The sequence below is a fragment of the Vombatus ursinus genome, unplaced genomic scaffold, assembly GCF_900497805.2.
Source record: "Vombatus ursinus unplaced genomic scaffold, bare-nosed wombat genome assembly UNPS02004677.1, whole genome shotgun sequence".
Taxonomy (NCBI): domain Eukaryota; kingdom Metazoa; phylum Chordata; class Mammalia; order Diprotodontia; family Vombatidae; genus Vombatus; species Vombatus ursinus.
In genome coordinates this window covers 490,727-513,125 of record NW_020944455.1, presented here as the reverse complement: position 1 = coordinate 513,125, position 22,399 = coordinate 490,727, and the positions used below count along the sequence as shown (strand labels likewise).

The 22,399-nt window shown below is 43.1% G+C and overlaps 1 protein-coding gene across 1 annotated transcript in view; it reads left to right on the top strand.

Moving 5' to 3' along the window:
* OPHN1 (oligophrenin 1) overlaps window positions 1–22,399 on the top strand; it is a 273,019-nt gene that overhangs the window by 172,859 nt on the left and 77,761 nt on the right. Inside the window, exon 10 of the mRNA XM_027839055.1 lies at window positions 21,340–21,431. Coding sequence (XP_027694856.1) covers window positions 21,340–21,431 — 92 coding nt within the window. The remainder of the gene's footprint in view (window positions 1–21,339; window positions 21,432–22,399) is intronic.

The window sequence follows — 22,399 nt, the reverse complement described above, 5'->3', positions numbered from 1 at the left end:
AAACTATGCTTTAAAAAAATCACTTTCGGGCAGCTAGGTGGCACAGTGGATAGAGCACCCACCCTGGATTCAGGAGGACCTGAGTTCAAATCTGGCCTCAGACACATAACACTTACTAGCTGTGTGACCCTGGGCAAGTCACTTAACCCCATTGCCTAGCCCCACCACCCCCCCAAAAAAAGAAAAAGAAAAGACAGAAAAAAATCACTTTCACAGCTGTATGGAGAGTGGATTCAAAGAGGGAGAGAGACTTCAGGCAGGGAGTTCTCCAGTTCTCCAGGCGAGTAGTGCTGAATGCCTGAACTAGGGTTTTGACTGTGTTAATGGAGAGAAGAGAGCAGATTCAGGAGATGTTGTGAAGGTAGAAATGGCAACATTTGGCCATGGATTCAATTATTGGATGAGGGAAAGTGAGTCACAGATGACACTGAGCTTAGGAACTTGAGTGAGTGGAAGGATGGTAGTACCCTTGATAATGATTTTGAACAGGGTAGCATTTGTGGGGAAAGATAATGAGTTCTATTTTGGACTTGTTGAGTTTGAAATGCCTATAGGGCATCCAGTGTACAATAAGAAGGCAATTAGTGAGGTGTGTTATTGTGGCTCAGGAGAGGTACTAGATATATAGATATCTATATCTATATATGTACTAGATATATAGATATATAGATCTGAGAATCCTCAGCAGAGAGATCATAACTGGACCCAAGGGAGCTGAGGAGATCACCAAGTAAGGCAGAAGAGCAGAGGGCTCAGGACATAGCTATGTGGGGCACCTACACTTAGTGGGCATTAACATAGTGGAAGAACCAGGGAAGGAAAGTGAGAATGAGTGGTCAGACAGTTATAAGGAGGACTAAAAGAAAATAACATCATAAGAACTTAGAGAGGAGAGATTATCCCCGAGGAGAGGGTGATAAACAATTTCAAGAGAGGTCAAGAAGCATTAATTGACTGTTGGTGGAGTTGTGAACTGATTCAGCCATTCTGGGGAACAATTTGGAACTATGCCCAAAGGGCTATAAAACCATGCATACCCTTTGACCTAGCAATGACACTACTAGGTCTTTATTCCAAAAGAGATAAAAAGGAAAAGGACCTATATGTACAAAAATATTTATAGCAGCTTTTTTCTGGGGGCAAAGAATTAGAAATTGAAGGGATGCTCATCAATTGGGGAATGGCTGAACAAGCTGTGGTATGTGATTAGGGTGGAATACTGTTGTACTGTAAGAAATGATGAGCAGGATGCTCTCAGAAAAACCTGGAAAGATTGCATGGGCTGATGCAAAGTGAAATGTCCTGTGTACAAAGTAACAGCAATAGTGTAGGATGGTGGATAGAGCACCGGCCCTGAAGGCAGGAGGACCTGAGTTCAAATCTGGCCTCAGACCAAACACTTGACACGTACTAGCTGTGTGACCTTGGGCAAGTCACTTAACCCTGATTGCCTCACTAAAAAAAAAAATTGCTGCAAAAAAATAGTGTAGGATGATCAGCTATGAATGACTTCACTATTCTAAGCAATACAATGATCCAAGACAGCTCTGAAGGCCTTATGATGAAAAATGCTATCCATTCCCAGAGAAAGAACTGATGGTGTCTGGATACAGATTGAAGCTTACTTTTTTTTTTTAACTTTCTTTATTTTCCTTGAGTTTTTTTGTCTATGTTTTCTTTCACAGCATGACTAATATGCATATTTTTTGCATGACTTACACATGTATAACCTATATCAAATTGCTTGCCTTCTCAATGGGGGGCTGGGAAGGGAGCAAGGGAGAGAATTTGGAACTCAAAGTTTTAAAAACAAATGTTAAAATTGTTTTTACTTGTAACTGGGGAAAGATAAAATACTAAAGCAAGAAAAAAGAAGTCAAGAAGGATGAGGATTAAGAAAAGACAGTATGCACAGTGGGATCTTCTACTTTCTTCACTTTTCAGTCAGCAATGCAACAATAAAGATGGGGTCCGCCATAGAACGTCATTGGCAACACACTTTTCCGATCTCCCTTTGTCCGTGATGCCCGTAATGCACGTGTAAATTTTTCTGCCAAAGATTTTGTAGATGGGGGAAGGTAGGTTTATGGGTCAGTAGTTATTCATGTTCTCTCCTCACTTTGGTTGGCAATAGTAAGACCTAAGACTTTTCCCCAAGAGTCTTCCCATTGGGAGTTCAGCATCCTTTCCTCTTTAGGGTATCTTGTGAATCAAGCCATCCAACTGTTCTTCCCATCTTGTGTTTTTTTGGTACCATTTCTGTTTCCTCATATTAGTACATCAGGGATTGTCATGTTCGAATCCAAATGAGGTATGATGGAGAAAAAAGATTGGTACAAAAATCTTTATAGAGCTTGTCATTTTTCATCTGTTATCTTCTTTCCAGTTTCATCTTGAAATGCCTGAGGGATGATTTTGCTTGGTTAGGTCTCTTTACCCTTTCTCCAAACTTATTCTCCCCTCCAGTCCTACTTAATCAGTATTCTGTGGAATGATACTACTCATAATCTTCCACCAACCTCTTCTGTTAGAACTTAGAAATAAGTTTGGTCTCCACTGGTGTTGCCTTTTGTTACTGTCCCACCACTTGACAATGAGATTGAGGCATTTTTTAGGGTGTTTTTTTTTAAAATCTCTTTGCTGTGGCAATTGATTTACATAAGTAAAGTTTCCTTGGGAAATGGTAGTCTTTAGTGATAGCTGCTCTTATATCCATTTTTCATTTTTCCACATCAATAACTTGATGAAGTAGGTTAGATTGCCTTAATTGCATGCCATAACTTCACCTCATTTTTATTCTTTGTCTAATTGGATATTGATTTCTACTTTTGCTTTAATGAGTAAGTGTTAGAATATAGATAGTTTCGCTAGAAATGATTCTCATATCCATAATTGGTCCTTGCTTATCTTTTAACATAATCAATTTCACTTTTCTCTTTATTATTTGGTGATCGTTATGTCCTTTATCTCTTAACTCTCTTCTTAAAGAAAGTATTCATGATATATAGGATAGAAGGAGACAAGCATTTATTAAGTGCCTGCTGTATGCCAGGCACTGTGCTGAGCACTTTACAAATACAATCTCATTCAATCCTTACAGAAACCCTGGGAGAATGCTCCTATTATTATCTCCATTTTACAGTTGAGGAAACTGAGACAGACAGGTTAAATGACTTGTCCAAGGTCAAACAACCAGTAAATGCTTGAGGCAGGATTCTAACTCGGACCTTCCTGCCCCTAGCCACTGTACTGCCTAACTGCCCATATGGATAAGCATGAAGCTTCTGTACAGTCTTCAAGTTTTGAACCTCTTTCATTTTTTTGCTTCTGAACCATATATTCCAACATACTTTTCACTATGCTCTCCTATATCCATCTTTGCATTGAAACCACTGACTACTTAAATTGTTAATTTAATTATGGAGGGGCTTACTATGTTTTCCTCTGCCACAAAAAAATAGTTAAAATTATTTTCATAATGATGTTATAGATAGCATTGCAATACAAGATGACTAAATGTTCCTTGAAATGTTGTTTTGGGTTTGAGGGTTTTTTTTTTTGGTGGCTCTTAGAGACTCTGTTTGCCTCAGTTTCCTCATCTGTAAAATGAGCTGGAGGAAAAAATGGCAAACCACTGGAGTATCTTTGCCAAGAAAACCCCAGATGGGGTCATGGAGAGTCAAACATCACTGAAATGACTCAACAGCAACAACATAACTAGATATACAATAAAACCAATCCCACCTACTCATTTATTGGATTTTCCAATGAGGACCTGTATGCTATATTTCATTCTGGCTTCATTTATAATGACAACATCAAGATTGAGATACTTGTATTCTTCCATCTTGTCACCTGCTGAGTGGTTCATATTTGAAGGGCCTCTCCTTGGTACTTAGTGTAAGTTTTCTTGTACCAGAGTTATTTCCGTACCTGTCACTCTCTCATTCAGCCTCCTAAGGCAGAGTGTCCACTCCTTGAAAGCAGGCTCGGTGCTGTAGCCATCATTTTATCCCCAGGAACATTCCCCAATATAACCATTTGCTCGGTGGCAACATGGTTCTCACTAAGCATTTGTTCTGTAGCCCATTGGGAAAAATCTCTCATAGGAAGTGGTCATATTTAGATTGGAGAAAGGAAGACTCAGCAGTGAGATCATAGCTATTTTCAGGGAAAAGAAAGTGCAGAGAGGTAGACTGAGACCTGATACCCTGCATGCAAGAGTCATTTAGTTAAAAAAAAAAGAAAATCCCAAGGAGTAGAAATTGTCTCAACGTATTTACAATCTAAGGGAACTTAGACTAGTTGTCTAATGGTAATTCAAGTAGTTTGAGAGCCTAATAATTTCTACCTTCTGACTTCAAACAATATACAAGCTATCCCGAAAGTCTTATTGCTGTTCAAAGCTATTGAAACTTAAATACTTCAAATACAGTTATCTCTTTCACATTACAAGGGTTAGGGGCACAGTACCCCTGCAATCTGGAAAATCTGCATGAATTTTTTTGGCCCTCCCTTCATACCAGAGAAGAAGTCTGAATGACTGTGGTATTAAAAGATAAAATATGTTGATATTATACAATACTGTACATATATTTTATGCATTTTTGGATTTCTGAACTTTTTCTTTATCGTCTGCTAGCCTTCTCTTCCGCAAAACTCTCCCCAAAAATTCCCATTTAATTTCTTATGCCAATCTGCGATATATCAAAACCGTGATGGGGAATGTTGTGATGTGGAAGGGATAACTATACTTTAAATACTTAAATACTCAAGCTTTAATAGCTTGAAATGGAACTAAGACTTTTGGGACACCCTGTCTATGGGTTTAACAGGCCAGCAGGCATTTCTCTCCAATGCTGTTAATGAGCAGCTCACTTTGGCTATCTAGACATTATGATCTGGGGGTGGAATTTAGACATTAGTTATACTTGCTGGATAGAAAAGGGGTCAAGGCCAAATGTAAGTTGGAAGTTTCTCACTCTCAGGTAGCAAGAGGAGTAAGGGCCATGGTGACCACAGACTCATCCTAGTCCTCGTCATTACCCTCAAAAAATGGGATGGTGATGGAATCTATGGTCAGGTGAAAGGCATCCTCATGTATGAGGTGAGATGGGTGACCTATGAGATCCTTCCTGACTCTGTGGAATTGTCCTTGGATCAATTATGTGATAAGTCAGATTCTGGTTGTGTTGAGTGAACAAACTCAGAGGCATTGCGTTCAACCCCTTTTTTTTTACAGATGAGGAAACTGAGTCTCGGAGAAGGAATGTGTCTGGCCCAGACTAACACATGGAATCCTAGATTTAGAGCTGGAATGGAGAGAATAGGCTTTTATTAAGCGACTGCTATGTACCTGGCACCGTGCTAGGCAGTTTACAAATATTGGTTCATTTGAGGTCATCTAGTCTAAACTTGCATTTTATAGATGAGGAAACTGAGCCCCAGGGGCGCGATGTTACTCGCCTAGGACCACAGTGTCAGAGCTGCTTCATATCCCAGTGCTCTGATCCAAATTGACTGTATTACATTGCCCTTATTGTGGGTGGACCGGGTTTTCTGCAAACCCAGTGTATGAAAGCCTAGATTTACAAAAGAGAACCAATCAACAAGCATTTGGTAGGCGCCTACTGTGTACCAGGCATTGTGCTAGTTATTTGGAATACAGAGACAAAAGTGAGGCAGTGATGGATATGGGGAAGGGGGAGAGTAGAGTCTGTATCAAAAGATACACTGTAAGGTTGCTTTAAATGTGTCTCCGTGGGCTTTGAAATAACAGAGTTAGTGAGGAAAGTGCTTTGCAAATCTCAGAGCATTACGGAAACTGTAAAAAAAAATTGAGGAATAATTCAAATGTGACTTATTTTACAGAAATTCAGTTTACAGTCAGCTTTTTTTTCAGGAACACAGCCACTGCCTAAAGCAGGGTATCTCCGCATTAGCAGATGGAGGAGTGGACTTGGAATCTGGAAGACCTGAGCTCAAATCTCACCTTAGTTACTTGTTGGTTGGCTGACCCTGACCAAGGGATGTCATCTCAGCCTCAGGTTCCTCATCTGTAAAATGAGGATAAGAGCATTTACCTCACCTGATTGTTGTGAGGGACACACACGTACACACATACACACGCGCGCGCGCACACACACACACACACACACACACACACACACCCCTCCTCTTCTGCTGCCTAGCCAGGTTTTTTAAAGGGTTAATCTCTTTTCTTCCCCTTCTCCAAGGTCTAGTCTAGATGACATCTAAAGAAGAGAAAGGACATGATATCCCCCTTGCCTATAAAACATTGACTTTAGATTAGGAAAACAGAGGCTCTTTTCTGGTCATAGCCATGGGAGATTCAGCTCCTTTTGGAGTCCTCACAATCACATGGCCTGTTTCCCTGGGGGAGTATTGACATGTGTCTCTCTTCTCCTTTGAACTCTCCCTTTTCTCAGGACCTCCAAAGAAGCCTGGGGTCTAAGGGCTTCTACTTTGTTGAATTTTTTACTAAAAAAAAACCCTGCCAGACCTACTTGTCTGCACTGCTGTTTGTGGTCCCATGAGGAAGGTTTTCTAGGCGAGAGGGACAGAGGATTCAAGGGGCCAGGGGAACAGCTTTGGGCAAGGGAAGGTGGAGCATGGAGGGCGGGGGAGGGGGGGTGAGATTTGGCCAGGTAAAGTCCTACTTATTGGGCTCCATTCACAGAGTGTCCTCTGCTGCTCCTTATCTGTCTACAAATTCATTCTAGAGGGGAAAGAATTGAGAAACTGTCATTTGGTATTGAACCACTGTATTTGTTATTCAGTCTAGAATGTAGGTTTTGCAGGAGATTTATGGAGGAAAGAAATGTATGTGCCAAGGACACTGTGGTATATGAGCCATGTATACCAGAAGCCACTGTGCCTCTGTAGGGTCTGGCATCAGTGTGGCACCTCTGTCTCTGGTCATTTACAAAGTGGTAAGAATTTAGCTGGGTATGAATGGATGAGGAGAGGTGCTTCCTTGCCAGGGCCATCCGTTGACTTGGAGCGCTCTGATTTGATATTGGCTATCGGAGGTGAGAAGAGGTTAGAGGCTGCTGCCAGTGACAGGGCTGAGATTCATCTCCAGGCCTAAGACTACGTGCATCCCTTGTCTGCTCCCTGTGCCCCAAGTCACGGGATTGGTCAGAATGCCTTCAGAGCATTTGCCTTCTTTGCCTACTGAGTCAGGAACAAAGTAGGTACTCCTTTGGTTGCTTGGAAGTCATAAAGCAGCAGTGGGAAATAAAACTCAAACTGCAGTTATCCCTTCCACATTGTGACTTTCCCCACTGAGGTTTCACTATATCATGGATTGGCATAAAGAAAGGAAATGGGAATTTTGGGGGAGTTTTGCAGAAGCTGCAGACAACACGCGAAGGCCAGTAGACAGCGCAGAGCCTATAACCAAATGCTTAACCCAAATTTTACAATAAGGTACTGTACCCCATAAAAGAAAAAGAAAAAAAAAGTCCAACTTCTCTGGTATGAAAGGAAGGCCAAAAAATTTTACATGGACTTTCCAGATAGCAGGAATGTCGTGCCCCTAAGCCCCACAATGTGGAAGGGATAACTGTATACTTTTCCTAGAACTCCTGGGTTCAAGTTAGCCCTATATCTAGAGGAGTACTAATATATTTAAGAGAGTGGCAGGGTCACAGCTATTCAGTGATGTCTTACCATTATGCTTTGTTTCCTTGGTACTAAATCAGATTTGTTTGCCTATGAATTCTTTGCTAAGAGTCAATGCTGTGTAAGCTGGCCAAGAATGGTTTTTTGCTCCAGTAGAGGACCAGCTATGCTAAACTAAAGGAACATGATTCAGGCTCATTGAATTATAGCAAATTCAAAAGAGGAGGTAAAGGTTCCCCAACGGGTGGGGGCTCAGAGCACAGGTCTCATTGAGGAGATCCACATACCTACAAATCCCTTGTCATCCTCCAGAGTAGAGATGCTGAATATGGCAGCCTATGGGCTGAGCATAGGCCTCAGTGGGACCAAAACCAGATGAAAATGTACTTAGGAAGTAGTTAACAAAATAAAAATATATTAAAACAGATATAATACTACATTTTAAAAGTAAGTCAATCTGCTCCCTGCGGGGATCCTTAAGGTAGATCCTTATCCACCACCAGAGATTTATGGTCCTCATTTGACTCTACTGGGCCTTGGTCTTCAAACTTTTTGGATTGCTTGCCCTTATCAGTTAAAAAAATAATTTTGAGCAGCAAAGTAATATATATTTATAAATTATATATATACATATATAATATAGACACATATAACTATACCAATATATTATAAAAACATACTCAACATAGACATTGAATAAGATGAAACAGATGAGATAAATACTATTTTAAGATAATTTTAAATTATATTTATTAATAGTTCAGGAAACCTTTATTCTCACTAAAGATATTTTTTGGTGAGAGCAATGGAACTGAATGTGATCTATTCTTTTGGAAAGCCTCATTTTAACCCTTTATGGTTCTATCAGTTAGAAGGTCTAGCTCTCAATTCACTAGGAAGGAGCTGAGCTGTCGCAGCTGGGTCTACTGTCTTGCCTCCCTCCATCCTGTCCCCCCCCCACAGCTGGGAAAGGGAGGGCTCTCTCTTTTTCAGTGCGCTCAGGACACTTACATCCTGCTAATATTTATCTGTTTCCAAAGTTGTTTTCCTTAGAGTGCCTTTCTACATAGCTGCATTCCGGCTTTTTTTTTTCCTAATTTCCCCATGGCTTCATTGGCTTATGACTAAACATCTGTCCATGGGGATTCCTGGCCTTCTTTTCTGAATTCTGCTGAGGGAGGTGGGGGCTGTGGCCCAATATACTTCTACAAACACTTTTGAGTTGGATGGAATGGAATCCCAGGGGTCAACCCTTCACTCCTGGCCTACACAGCTGGGAGCTGGGCTGAGTTTTGCACCTTCCTGTCTTTTTCTAAGGATCTTTTTCCTTGTAGGCACCATAATGAGATTGTCCAGGGTAGCATCAGTGGTTGAGAATGAATAGAAGAGAAAAAGAGGAGGAGGAAGAGAAAGGGGAAAAGGAGGGGGAAGGGGAGGAGGAAGAGGAGGAGGAAAAGAAGAGGAGGAAGAGTTGAACCAAGAGGAGAAGAAAAAAAAAGGAAAAAGAGGAGGTAGAAAAGGAAAGGGTTGAAGAGTGGGAAAGAGGAGGAGGATGAGGAGGAGAAGAAGGAATCAGAGAAGAGGAAAAAGAAGAGGAGGATGAAGAGAAGGAAAAAAAGAGGAGGAAGAGGAGGAAAAGGAAGAGTTGGAGGAGAAAAAAGGAAAAGGAAGAGGTAGAGGAGGAGGAGGAGGAGGGAGAGCATTCTATGCATAGGGGATCAAGAAAATTCCCAGATATCATGGGACAGGCCTAGGTCCTGATCCAGATTGTGGCCCCGAATGCCACCTGGTGGTGAAATCAGCACTCAGGAAAAAACTCTTCATCTGTTAATGGTTGAAACACCATCCAGTATAGGACACCTGAAAGTCTCCATTTTGAGACAGCCAGAGAACTCTTCCCATTCCACATTGTGGGCCAGGAAAGTTTACTTAATGGTGTAGGCCTTCAATCTTGTGCATTTCGTTTCCCTACAAGCCTTTTCATCATCGCGGATCTTTTAAGTCCTATATCTCTGAAGTAAACTCTATTCAACCCTGTTTCTGCGTGCTCAAATATCAGCCACTGTAGATACCAAGAAAAGAAAACCAGGCCACTTTCATATCCTCTTAGAGGGAGATCAGCTCATGTCTTGTTCTTCTTCCCTTTTTGTTGAGTGGTGGGTTGCAAAAACAGTGGATGAGGCAGCTGGCGGTGAGGAATTGCCCATGGTGACAGAAAAGAGGAACTGGCATTCCCATTCTAGTGGAGGCCATGAGGATCAGGAGGGTGGCTGTCTTGGACACAGCAGTGTGTACAATGGCGATGACTCATCCGTTTTATTTTTGTGTTTTTTTTTAAAATTTAATAATCATCAGCAAAAAAAAATCAAGGAAATGAAGTAAAGTTATACTTAGGACCATGAACTTCAAAGGACTGATAGTTGCTTCAAAGGAATAGCTACCTATAAACTGTCATCAAATAATCATTATAAATACCTTTTGCTGGATACTGTGTCCCCTTCTGATCTCTCTTCCCTTTATATCTTATTGGATTTTCTTACTGATATGTGTGTCTTTCTCTTTTCCCAGCTGTATCCCTAGCACTTAGCACAGTGCCTGCTGCATAATAGGTGCTTAATATTTAGTTGGCTAGGGGCAGCTAGGTGGTGCAGTGGATAGAGCACTGGCCCTAGAATCAGGAGGACCTGAGTTCAAATCCAGTCTCAGACCAGACACTTGGCGCTTACTAGTTGTGTGACGCTGGACAAGTCACTTAACCCCAATTGCCTCACAAAACAAAACAAAAAATACTTGGCTGACTAACTCTATGTGTGGGTGGGGGTGTGTGTGGGGGGAGGCTGTGTAGCGAGGTAGATAGAGTGCTGGGCTTAAAGTCAGGGAAACCTGGGTTCAAATACCTCCTCTAATACTTACTAGCTGTTTGACCTTAGACAAGTCACTTAACCTAAACTCTCAGTGTCATAGGCACTGTCCTAGGATCTATTTAGTAAATTATAGGTGATCTTTGATCTGAGTTTTCACCCTAGGAATTGTCTACTTCTTACCTTTAGTCATTGTGTATGTTGCTTGGATGCTGATTCCTTCTACTAAGCACAGTTGAGAAACTCATCCCAGGATGAAGCTGCCATCCCTGATTGTGGGGCCAAGTGGGGAGGAGCTTACCTGGGATATAGCTTCAGGGAGAGGAAGCATGCCTGGAGATGGTGATTGGTTCATTCTAAATCGTAGGCCCCTGGGCCAAAGCTCCAGTTACCTTCTCCTAGTTGTGATGCTGCTTGGGCTTTAGTGGCTCCCCCCCGCCCTGATGTTTTTCATGTAGAAGCCCAGTGATCCCTTGTCAGACATGGGTTCAGGTATGGGTTGGACTAGGGGTCCCTTCCAACTCTAAAGTGTGTGATGCCTTAACTTTTTGGATTCTCTTTAGCTAATTTGGAGTGTTAGTATCGCTGACACTCTCCTTCTAGGACATTGCCACTCTTCTCTATGCTACCCCTGTGACCTGCTCTTGATCCTGTCTTATGTACGTTAAAAAAAAAAAACTGTTGGTAAAGGAGTTTCCTGTTTTTCCACATTGCTCTCTTTCCCATTTGTCATTTACGAGTCCATTGGATTTTTATACTGTTTGCTCAGGGACTCAGCACTCATCAAACACATTTTTGAACCACACCTGTGATTTCATCTGTGACAGGAACTCCTGGCAGGAGATTTCCTCCACTAATAGAGAGTTTTGCTTTCTCTGAAACTTATTGTCTTAGAGTTGCTTGAGCCATTGAGAAGCAAATGCAACTTGACCAGGGTCACATAGCCAGTATTTGACCAAGGTGGGATTTGAACCCAGATCTGATTCCAAGGCTAGCTCTTTATTCACTAGGCTGTTCCACCTCATTGGACATACAATCCAATAAATTTCAGATTTTCTCTTCTAAAAAGCATGCTTCCCTGTATATTTCAAGCAGTTTTCAGAGTCTAATAATGGTGGGAATGGAACCAAGTCACCCAGTTGGTCCAGGGCTCCTTGACTTCATCACTGGGTCATTTGTTGATATATCTGTGGGTTTAAAATTGCTTTCTGTGCCCTTCCTCCAGGCTGCCTTCCTTCCCCCCTCTCTCTCTCTTTTTTTTGGGGGGGGGGCAATTGGGGTTAAGTGACTTGCTCAGGGTCACACAGCTAGTAAGTGTCAAGTGTTTGGTCTGAGGCCAGATTTGAACTCAGGTCGTCCTGACTTCAGGGCCGTTGCTCTATCCACTGCACCACGTAGCTGCCTCTCCCCTCTCTTTTCCACATTGTTCTTTGCACCGTTTCATCACCGTTTTGAGGGGAGGCATGCCTGCTGATGAAGACATGAAGCGCCAATCGTAGTCTTTGGGGGCAGTGTGGTCCCATAGAAAGCGCTACGGGAAGTAGCAAGAGAAGGGAGAAGAGTCTGAGCTGAATAAGGAGGACTAGGAGATTGGGGAGGTGATAGAAGACAGATAGAGGAGGAGGAATGTGGAGGAGTTTGGAAAATTTGAGAAAACTTGAGACAAATCTCTCCATCCAGATAATCCTTCTGACTTCCAGATCATGGGAGAAAGAGGCAGGAAAGGAGGGAAGGACTCGAGGAGGTGACCAAGGAGGAGCACGAAATGGAGAAGGTACCTTGGGCTTGTGAGGAAGGTCAGTGGTTGAATTTGGGAAGGAGAGCTTGAGGAAAGACTTAAGAAAAACTGAAGCTAAAGAGCTCAGTCTACAGGGAGCAAAGGGTAGAGGCGGCAAAGACTCAGGAAAAGGACAAGCTAAAGAAAGATTAAGTAAAGGGAAGTAACAAATAAAACAGATCACAGAGTTAATTGATAAGGAACAAATGGATAAGGCAAATGAGAGGCTACTGGGAGGAAAGGCTGGAAGGATGGTGAGATCACTAAGTCGGTAAGGGAAAGGAGATAAAACTGAGTGTGGCTCTATAGGCCTTAAAATCCAAGTATCTCTCTCAATGTGGAGAGTAGGGAAAAGTCAGCCATGACTTGCTGCAAGTGTGCCCTGTTTATCTGTCTGCCACAGCCAAGAAAGTTCTATCTCTGTTCAAGATGAGGGCTGCCCTCCCTTCTTGAGGACTGTCTCTCCACACTCTGGATTATCAGGGACAATGAAGTGTTTCTTTTTTAAAAATGGGAGAAGGGCTTCGATGTGGGGAGAAAAAAAAAACCAAGGAAAAAAAGTATCTGGAGTGGGGAAATTTAAACTCTATCATAAAGATTGGGCAGTCAATCCATGTCACCCAGAGGAGGATGAGAAGAAAGATAAGCAGAGAAACTAAAAAAAAAAGGTCTTAGGGAGCAAATGCCTGTTCTCCAAGAAATGAAAAAAAACTCTGTCCTCAGGTACCACCAGGTGAGCCATCATCCAGCAAGGGTCTGAGGGAGAAAAGAGGAAGAAAAGAGGAGTGGTGATCGATGGCTCCTTGCTTTAGGCTGCTATATTTTTATCCTAATGAGAACAAGATAGAGATTCACTGTCTTCCCGGGGCACGTTTCCAAGGCAGAAGAGTGAAACTCCCAAGACTTGTCCATATGATGGCTTCTATCCACTTATTGGTAATTCACACGGGTACAAATAATACTGGCAGAAGGAAGCTTGTTGGAACCCATTGCCAAAGATTGCATCTCCAGCACAAAACCAAAGGGCCCCAAATGGTGTTTTCAGCACTGGTGTGCCCTGACAGCAAAAGACACAGAAGGTAAAAACTGATTTGGGAAGCAAACATCTGGTCTCTAAGAATCTGGATTTCTGGATCATGGCTTAAAATATAGGAATGATAGTGTCCTGATCAGGGTTGGCAAATACCTAATAAAAGAACCAAAGCTGACGAGAATGTCTATGCCTGATGTCTTGCAAATGTCATGGAAAGGGCACTGAACTAAAAAGAATGGGGAAGGAAGAAAACTGCTCATGATATATCCACCAAATTAGATTCCATTGGGAATCACTACAGGGAAGGAAGCAGAATTATTCACTAAACAAACCAGTTGATAGGAAGCAAAATCCAAGAAAGGAGCCCGTTAGTAAAGCTCATGGCTTCAAATTTGTTGGTCAGTCATGTCTGACCCTTTGTGACCCCATGGACCATAGCACACCAGGCCTGTCTGTCCTCCACTGTCTCGAAGTCTGTCCAAGATCATATTCATTGTTTCCATGACACTGTCTATCCATCTCATCCTCTGCCATCTCCTTTGCCTTTTGCCTTCAATCTTTCCCAACATCAGGGTCTTTTCCAGTGAGTCTTGTCTTCTCATTATGGGGCCAAAGTATTTAAGCTTCAACTTCAGTATTTGACCTTCCCGTGAGTAGCCTGAATTAATTTCTTTAAGTATTGACTGATTTGATCTCCTTGCTGTCTAAGGGACTCTCAGAAGTCTTCTCCAGCACCACAATTAGAAAGTGCCGATTCTGCAGCTCCCAGCTTTCCTGAGCTTTTCTGTGAGAGTCCAACTCTCACACCCATACATTGCTACTGGAAAAACCATAGCTTTGACGATGCAAATCCCCTTTGGCAAAGTGATGGTGCTGCGTTTTATTATGCTGTCCAGATTTGCCATAGCTTTCCTTCCAAGGAAAAACATCTTTTAATTTCATATCTGTAATTGCTGTATGCAGTAATCTTCGAGTGCAAGAATATAAAATCTGACACTGCTTCCCTTTCTTCTCCCTCTTATTTGCCAGGAAGTGATGGGACCAATTTCTAAGATCTTTAATTTTTTGATGTTAAGCTTCAAGCTAGCTTTTACACTTTCTTCTTTCATCCTCATCAAGAGGCTTCTTAATTCCTCTTCACTTTCTGCCATGAGAGTGGTATCGTCTGCATATCTGAGATTGTTGGTATTTCTCCTGGCAACCTTAATTCCGGCTTTTGAGTCATCCAGCCTGGCATTTCACATGAGGTACTCTGCATATAAGTTAAATTAATGAGTTCACGATATACAGCCTTGTCATACTTCTCCTCCAATCTTAAACCAATCGGTTGTTCCATGTTTGGTTCGAACTGTTGCTTCACGAGCCACATACAGGTTCCACTGGGAACAAGTAAGATGATCTGGTACTCCCATCTCTTGGAGAACTTGCCATATTTTGTTGTGATCCACACAGTCAAAAGCTTTACTGTAGTCAATGAAGCAGACATAGATTTTTTTCTGGAACTCCCTTACTTTCTTCATAATCTAGTGAATGTTCGCAATTTGGTCTCTAGTTCCTCTGCCTCTTTGACAACCAGCCTGTTTTTTTGGTTATTCTTGGTTCACATTTTGCTGAAACCTAGTTTGCAAAATCTGAAGCATAACCCTGCTGGCATGTGAAATGAGTGCAATTGTTCAGCAATTTAAACGTTCCTTGGCATTGCCCTTCTTTAGGATTGGAATATAAACTTATCTTTTCCAATCCAGTGGCCACTGTTGAGTTTTCCAAATTTGTTGGCATATTGAGTTCAGCCCTTTAACAGCACCATCTTTTAGGATTTTAAATAGCTCAGCTGGAATTCCATCACTTCCACTGGCCTTATTGTTAGCAATGCTTCCTGAGGCCCACTTTACTTCATTCTCCAGGATGTCTTTCTCTAGATCAGTAACTATACCTTTGTGTTTATCGGTGATGTTAAGATCTTTCTAGTATAATTCTTTTGTGTATTCTTGCCACCTTTTTCTTAATCTCTTCTGCTTCTGTTAAATCCCTACCATTTTTTGTCTTTTATCATGCCCAGTTTTGCATGAAATTTTCCCTTGATATCTCTTGAAGAGATCTCTTGTCTTTCCAATTCTATTGTTTTCTTTTATTTCTTTGCATTGCTCATTTAAGAAAACCTCCATATCTCTCCTTGCAAATGTCTATGCCCAAATGTCCCAAGTTTAGGTAACAAATAAGAGGAACTAGAGACCCTTATTCAAGGAGGCAAAGTTGACTTTATAAGTTTCACTCAGAATTGGTGGGAGGAAATCCATACCAGGAATATGACTCTTGATGAATGTCATTTTTTCCCTCCCCCCAAAAGAAACAAGACAGGTCAAAGGGGTTGGATGGGATAGCACTGTTTACTAAGAAAGGATACTCATGTGAGGAAATTGATTCACCCAAGGGAGGAAGCATGGTGAGGAGTGTTTGGGTGAAGGTCAATGGAGGGAGAAACAGAAGCGATTTCATCATTGTAGAATACTCCAGCTTAACTAGACTGGAAAAGGAAATAGATAGGGAGTTGATCCAACATGCCAGTATTGTGGCACAGAATCATTTATGTGATAGTGATGGGGGACTTCATTTATCCAGACAATTGCTGCAACTCTCAACCAAGAACGGAATAGCAAGCAGTTTCTTCACTTACCTTAAGTATAATTTCCTCTTCCTAAAGGTTGAGGAACCAACAAGGGGGAAATTCTATTCTGTCCTTAACAGGAAGGATCTGGTTACTGCATTGGGAACTTTGGGGTGGGGGTGGGGGTGGGGGATAGGAAGTGACCACACAGTTAGAGTTGGTAATAGAGAAGAAGAACAAAGTTAGCAGAACCTAACCTGCCCTCTAATCTTGGGGACAGCACATTTCAAAGGGCTCAGAAAAGGATCCCATGGATTCTAGTTCTGCAAGGAAGTCCATGCAGGATGGGAAACTCACAAGAATGAATTTCTGAAGAAACAAAGGCAAACAATTCTGTAGAGAAGGAAAATGGGGAGTTATCTGAAGAGATAGGGATGCACAGGGAGCTCAACAAGCAACTTAGATGTGAAATGAGGGTGGAGAGATGGAAGCAAGGACGGGTAGCAGAAGACAAGTAGAAAAGCATGGGCAGTACTCTGAGAAAAGTACCCAGAGTTCCAAGGGCAGTTTTCAGGCTGGTGAAGAAAGCTAAGATCAAGAAAATGGCATATATTTAAAAACTCTGCGAATGGGAGAATGATGATTTTTTTTTTTTTTGGTGAGGCAAGTGGGGTTAAGTGACTTACCCAGGGTCACACAGCTAGTAAGTGTCAGGTGTTTGGTCTGAGGCCGGATTTGAACTCAGGTCCTCCTGAATCCAGGGCCGGTGCTCTATCCACTGCACCACCCAGCTGCCCCTGGAGAATGATGATATTGACAGAGAAAGCAGAGTTACTTTTTATTTTGGTCCCATTTTTTTTTTCTTCCAAGGAGACCAGCCTTTGGACTAGACAGGAGGGAACAAAGATGGATCCCAGGGATTCTCTAGCTGCAATATACTTCTTGTGAGGTTGTTAGGAGATAGTAGGTGATTGCCTGGCTGTGTCTGATGAATTCAAATCTCACCAGGCTCAGACAAATGACATCTTCACGCACTGACGGAACTAGCCTAAATGAAGGCTGAGCCCCGGTCAGGGATGTTCAATCGTGTAAAAGGGATTGGAAAAGGGAAAGCATTGTCCTGATTTAGCAAAGAGGGCAGATAATTTGTCCTGCCAAATTGGAGAATGGAACGCTGGGAAAAGCAGCTTTACCAATGCTAAACTTGTCTTCTGCAGAATGCCTTAAGTACACTTAGCTTAGATTTTAGCAAAATGTTTAATCAAGTCTCTTGTGCAATTCATGTGGAAAAGGTAGAGAGAGGGAGGCTAGATATGATATGATCAGCATTCAGAACTGGTTGGAAGTCTAGACTCATGAAGCAGTCATTAATGGTTTTATGTCAGCTTCCAAGGAGGTCTCCAGTAGAGTGCCACAGGGATCTGTGCTTTGCATTATGCTGTGTGACATTTTGATGAATGACTTGATAAAGGCACAGATGACATGCATAACATGATTGTTGTATTGAAGTGTTGGAAGCAGTGTTATGTGGAAGAAGGATCTGATTTGTCCTATTTGGCCAGAGAGGGCAGAACCAGGAAGAATGGGTAGAAATTGCAAAGGGATCAGTTGCGATTTGAGGTCAGGAAAACCATCCTAACCATTGAGCTCTCCCGAGGTGCTAGGGGCTACCTTTGGAGGTAGTGTTTTCTCTCCTGTTGAAGCAGGGCTGGATGATCACTTAATGGACGTGTTATAATGTGGATTCTTGTTTGAGTACAGATTGAACTAGACGGCTGCTAAAGACCTCCCACCCAGCTCTAAAAATCTGTGATTCTTGGCTCCGAGTTCACGTCCTGCTTCCTAGCATATATTTCCGTCTCTAAAATGGGAATAACAGTAATTATACCACCTACCTCACAGCCTTGTTCTAATCAAGCAATAAGCATTTATTAGGCACCTACTGTGTGCTAGGCACTAGAGATGCAAATGCAATGAATGAAACAACCTTTATTCTCAGGGAGTGTTGTAACTGGGGCAAAAGTAACTACAACATATGTAAGTATGTGCAAAATAAATGTAAAGATAATAAAAACCAATAAATGCCAAGTAATTAAGCATGGGGTACGTTGGATGGGAGGGTGCTAGCACTTGGGGGAGATCAGGAAAGGCTTTGTCTTGATGATGATGCTTGAGCTGCGTCTTCAAGGAAGAGAAATGGAAAGCTGCCTCTATGAGGCATAGATGAGGACGGAGTGCATTCCAGGCATCTGGGATGGCCAGTGCAAATGAGAGGAGAGGGGAGATTAAGAGTCATGTGTGAGGAGAGGAGAGAAGGCCAGTTGGGCTGGGAGTGAGAATAAAATCCAGTTGGTCTGGAAGGATCAGTGGGAACCAGATTGTAAAGGTATGTAAAAGAGAAACAGAGTTTAAATTTTATCCTAGAGACAACAGGGAGCCAGTCAGGTTGATTAAGTAGAGGGGCCTGCACTTAAGGAAAATCACGTTGGTGGCAGTGTGGAGGACAGATGGGACTGGGGAGAGATCTAAGGCAGCCAGACTAATTAGGAGGCTGGGAGAGTGGAGGCTGGGCTAGGGGAGGCTGGATTGAGGGAAGGCCAGGTGAGAGGTGTTGAGGGCCCTGAGTGATGAAGATGTGCCTGTGTGAGGAGAGAGGAATCAGATACCAGACATGGCAAGATTTGGTGAATGATCATGGGGAGTGATGAAGAGTCAGGTGTCCAGGCCAATGATGTTATAATCCTGGGAGACTGCGAGGATGGTGGTGTCTTTGACGGAAGGAGGGAAGTTTGGAAGTGGGGAGGGGTGGGGGGTCTTAATGACTTCTCTGTTGAGAGTGTTTGTAAACCTTTAAGGAGCGGAGATGTGGAAGCTGTTACTATCCTGAGTCAGCCCCCAGCTCTCTGCCACAGCGGTCCCTCTATATCCTTTTAGCTAAGCAATGACTCAAAGTAGCATCCTCCTTTCTAGCCAGACTAGATGCCAGCAGTCTGCCCTTGGTGCTTCAGCCCAGATGTCAATGTGCTGCTTGGTCAACATGGATACCCTCCCAGGAAGATATTGGCATTCATTCCTCGAATAACTGGATTTGTTTGGCTTTCTAGTGGGCATCCAGCTGCCAGCAATTCTTAATTAAGAATGAGTTATTAATACTAATTACTTATAATAATTTATTATTTAATATAATTTATTAATAATAATAATTCTTAATAACCAGGGACCTTGGGCCAGTGATAAAACCCTTCTGAAGCTCAGTTTCGTCACCTGTAAAATGGGGCTAATAATGCTTTGTATTAGCTACCTCTCAAGAATTGTGTGATCAGATGAGGTCAGGGATGGAAGGTGATGGATAAATGAATGAATGAATGAAGTATTGATTAACTGCCTAGGATGTGTCAAATACAGTGGATACAAGGAGAAAAGTGGGCCGGCCCCTGCCCTCCAGGTTCCCACTCTAATGTGAGACGTGACACATGTAGAAGGTTTGAGCAGAGCAAACCAGATGGAAAAGTCCCATGGTCTCTGCAGTGCAACCACAAAGCCAACAGTCAGGCCTCTCCTTGCATGGCATTTCTTCTGACAAACTCATATCCGTATCTGAGGTTGAACCATTTGTTCATGCCAAGGCCTTTGGGGGCCAGAAAGTTTTTACATGGGTCTTCAGTAGCTGTGGCTGCTAAGAAAGGGGGTTGTAGCACCAGCAGGGGCAGGTATCTGGTCTCATCATCACGGGCATGGCTTCCCAGGATGGTGGCTGTGGGGGTCTGGGTTGGCAGTGGGCCTAGTGATCCAGGGGCTGATGCCACTTCCAGGGCTCTTGGGTTTACCTTCCCATAAATGGCAGTCGGCCACCAGTCGGCATTGGGGGTAGCGATGATGGTGGACCCCTTTTCCACAGTGATTTCTCTCCTTGATAGTCTATGAATGTGAACCATTGGCAGTGCCTGAGACAGGAAGACCTGAGTCCAGATCTTGCCTCAGGCTTTTACTAACTGAGTGACCCTGGCCAAGTCACTTAACCTCTATTTGCCTCACTTCCCTTATCTCTAAAATGGGAATGATAATAATAGTGCACCCACCCCTCAGGATTGCTATGAGGAAAAAATGAGACAATATTGATCATTTGTAAGCAATATTTGTGAGCACTTTGCAAACCTTAAAATGCCATATGGGTGCTAGCTACTATTATTATTATTATTATTATTTAAACAAATCTTCACTGAGTAGCTTTGGCACGCAAGACCTATATTTGATACTATGGCTGAGATGAAGATTAGTAAGACAGACATAACCCTTCTCCTCAAGCAGCTCGTAGGGGAAATGAGACAAGTACAGAGGGAAGCACAAAAGGGGAGGAGAGGGGGGCTGAGGGCCTGGGAGAAGCAGAGATGTGGAGAGATGCCATGGTATGGTAGAAGGAGCCTAGGTGTTAGAATCTGTGGGCCTGGGTTCGAATCTTGGATTAACCTTTCTGATCTTGGGCAAGTCCCTTCCCCTCACTGGGCCTCAGTTTCCTTCTCTGTAAAATGAGGGGATTCAACTAGGTAGGCTCTGAGGTCTCTTCTAGATCTAGGTTCCTGTGTGTGACTTTGAGCAAGTCACTTCCCCTCTATGGGCCTCAGTTTCCTTCTTTGTAAAATGAGTTAGAATTGTTGGACTCTGAGGTCTCTTCCAGCTCTAGAGCGATGATCTTCTGTATGACCTTGGGCAAGTCCCTTCTCCTCACTGGGCCTCAGTTTCCTCCTCTGTAAAATAAAGGGATTCAACTAGATGGCCACAGAGGTCCTTTTCTGCTCTGGATCTAGGATCCTGTGATCTCCTGGAGCTGCTAAAAAAGAAGGTATTGGGGGCAGCTAGGTGGCACAGTGGATAGAGCACCAGCCCTGGAGTCAGGAGGACCTGAGTTCAAATCCGGCCTCAGACACTTAACACTTACTAGCTGTGTGACCCTGGGCAAGTCACTTAACCCCACTGCCTAGCCAAAAAAAAAAAAAAAGAAAAGAAAAAAGTTATCAGATGGACGAGAGAAGGCCACAGAGGAGGAACCTGAGGCCTAGGGGTGGGAAGTGGCCTCCCTATGGGCCCTCATGCAATAAATGGCAGAGCCAATACCTCGTCTTTGTGCTCTGTGTCCAAGATCCAGTGCCCCCTCGTATTGGAGAGGCACACAGTGGGGGCTCCTATTCTAGTCTGATGGTGAGATCCTATGGCACTGAGCCTCTGGCCTGGGTCTAGGCCATCTGCCATCCTGCCTCGTGGGGCACCCCTGTCTAGAGGGATGGGCTTCCCACTGAGGAGACAGCTCACTCCTCGTGCCTTTACACACTTCCTCCAGGTGACTGATGCTTTTGCAGGAGGTATCAATGCCATCCTTTTGCATTTTCCCACATGGCTGTTAATTTTTCCTACTCACCAGGGCCCTGTGGACTTAACCTTGAAGTACTGTGTTAGGAGGAAGACAGAATCCATCGACAAGAGATTCTGCTTTGACATTGAAACTAACGAAAGGTAAGCAGGCCCAGTGGGCCAGCCTGTTCTCCCAGGTGTGCTAGCTTTGGGACTGCCAGCTTGCCATGCGTGGGTTTTTGCCCCCAAGGTCTTTATTTTATGGACATCAGAGTCTGGCCCAAGACCTCATCATCCACCCTCAGATTCGACTCTTAGTAGGAATCCCCCTTGGGCAACTTCCTACCTCTAATACTTCCCACAGACCCTTCAGTTTGCCACATCCTCACCCTCTGTGTTGGGTGGCAAGTTTCCAGAACTATTTTTCGCAGCTGTTATTTCAACACATCAACAACCTTTGATTTTATCAGGGTGACTTCTCACTCCACCATCCCACATGGTGACTCCTCCATGATTTAATAGAAGTTATATGAATGTTGACATGGTCAGAGTCATTGCCCTGGAGCCAGTATGGGGATGAGCCTCTCTGAATGTAGGCTGATCAGTCCTTCAGCAGCACACAAAAATGTGCCACTGGGCCTGTCCTTGTAGCCTTTCTGGCTTAGCAGGGTCTACCAGGGCTTGGCCTCTCACCGATTTGCTTTTGAGAAGACATTATTTCCCTGCCACAGTAAGGCATCAGAGTACATTCATGGAGATTCAGGCCATTGATGCAATTAAATCCATTGGCCATCATATGTACATGATTTCTAATCTATGTCTAGGCCAGAAGAATAGATTAACCAATATTACTTTGTCCTGCCTTAGGGCCCTGAGCCATTCACTCCTGTCTGGGCTCCTAGAGCTAGGGATGGAACCTTTTCATTTTACAGTTGAGGAAACTGAGGCAGACAAAGGTGAAGTGACTTACCCAGGGTCACATAGCTAATAAGGGTTGGGGGTGGGATTTAAACCCAAATATGGCCTAGATGTTCTCTAAAGTCTTCTTCCAGCTCTAAAATTCTATGCTTTCAGTGTCCTTCCCACTCTGATATTTTATGTTCTTATATCTTTTCCAACTCAGACTTTCT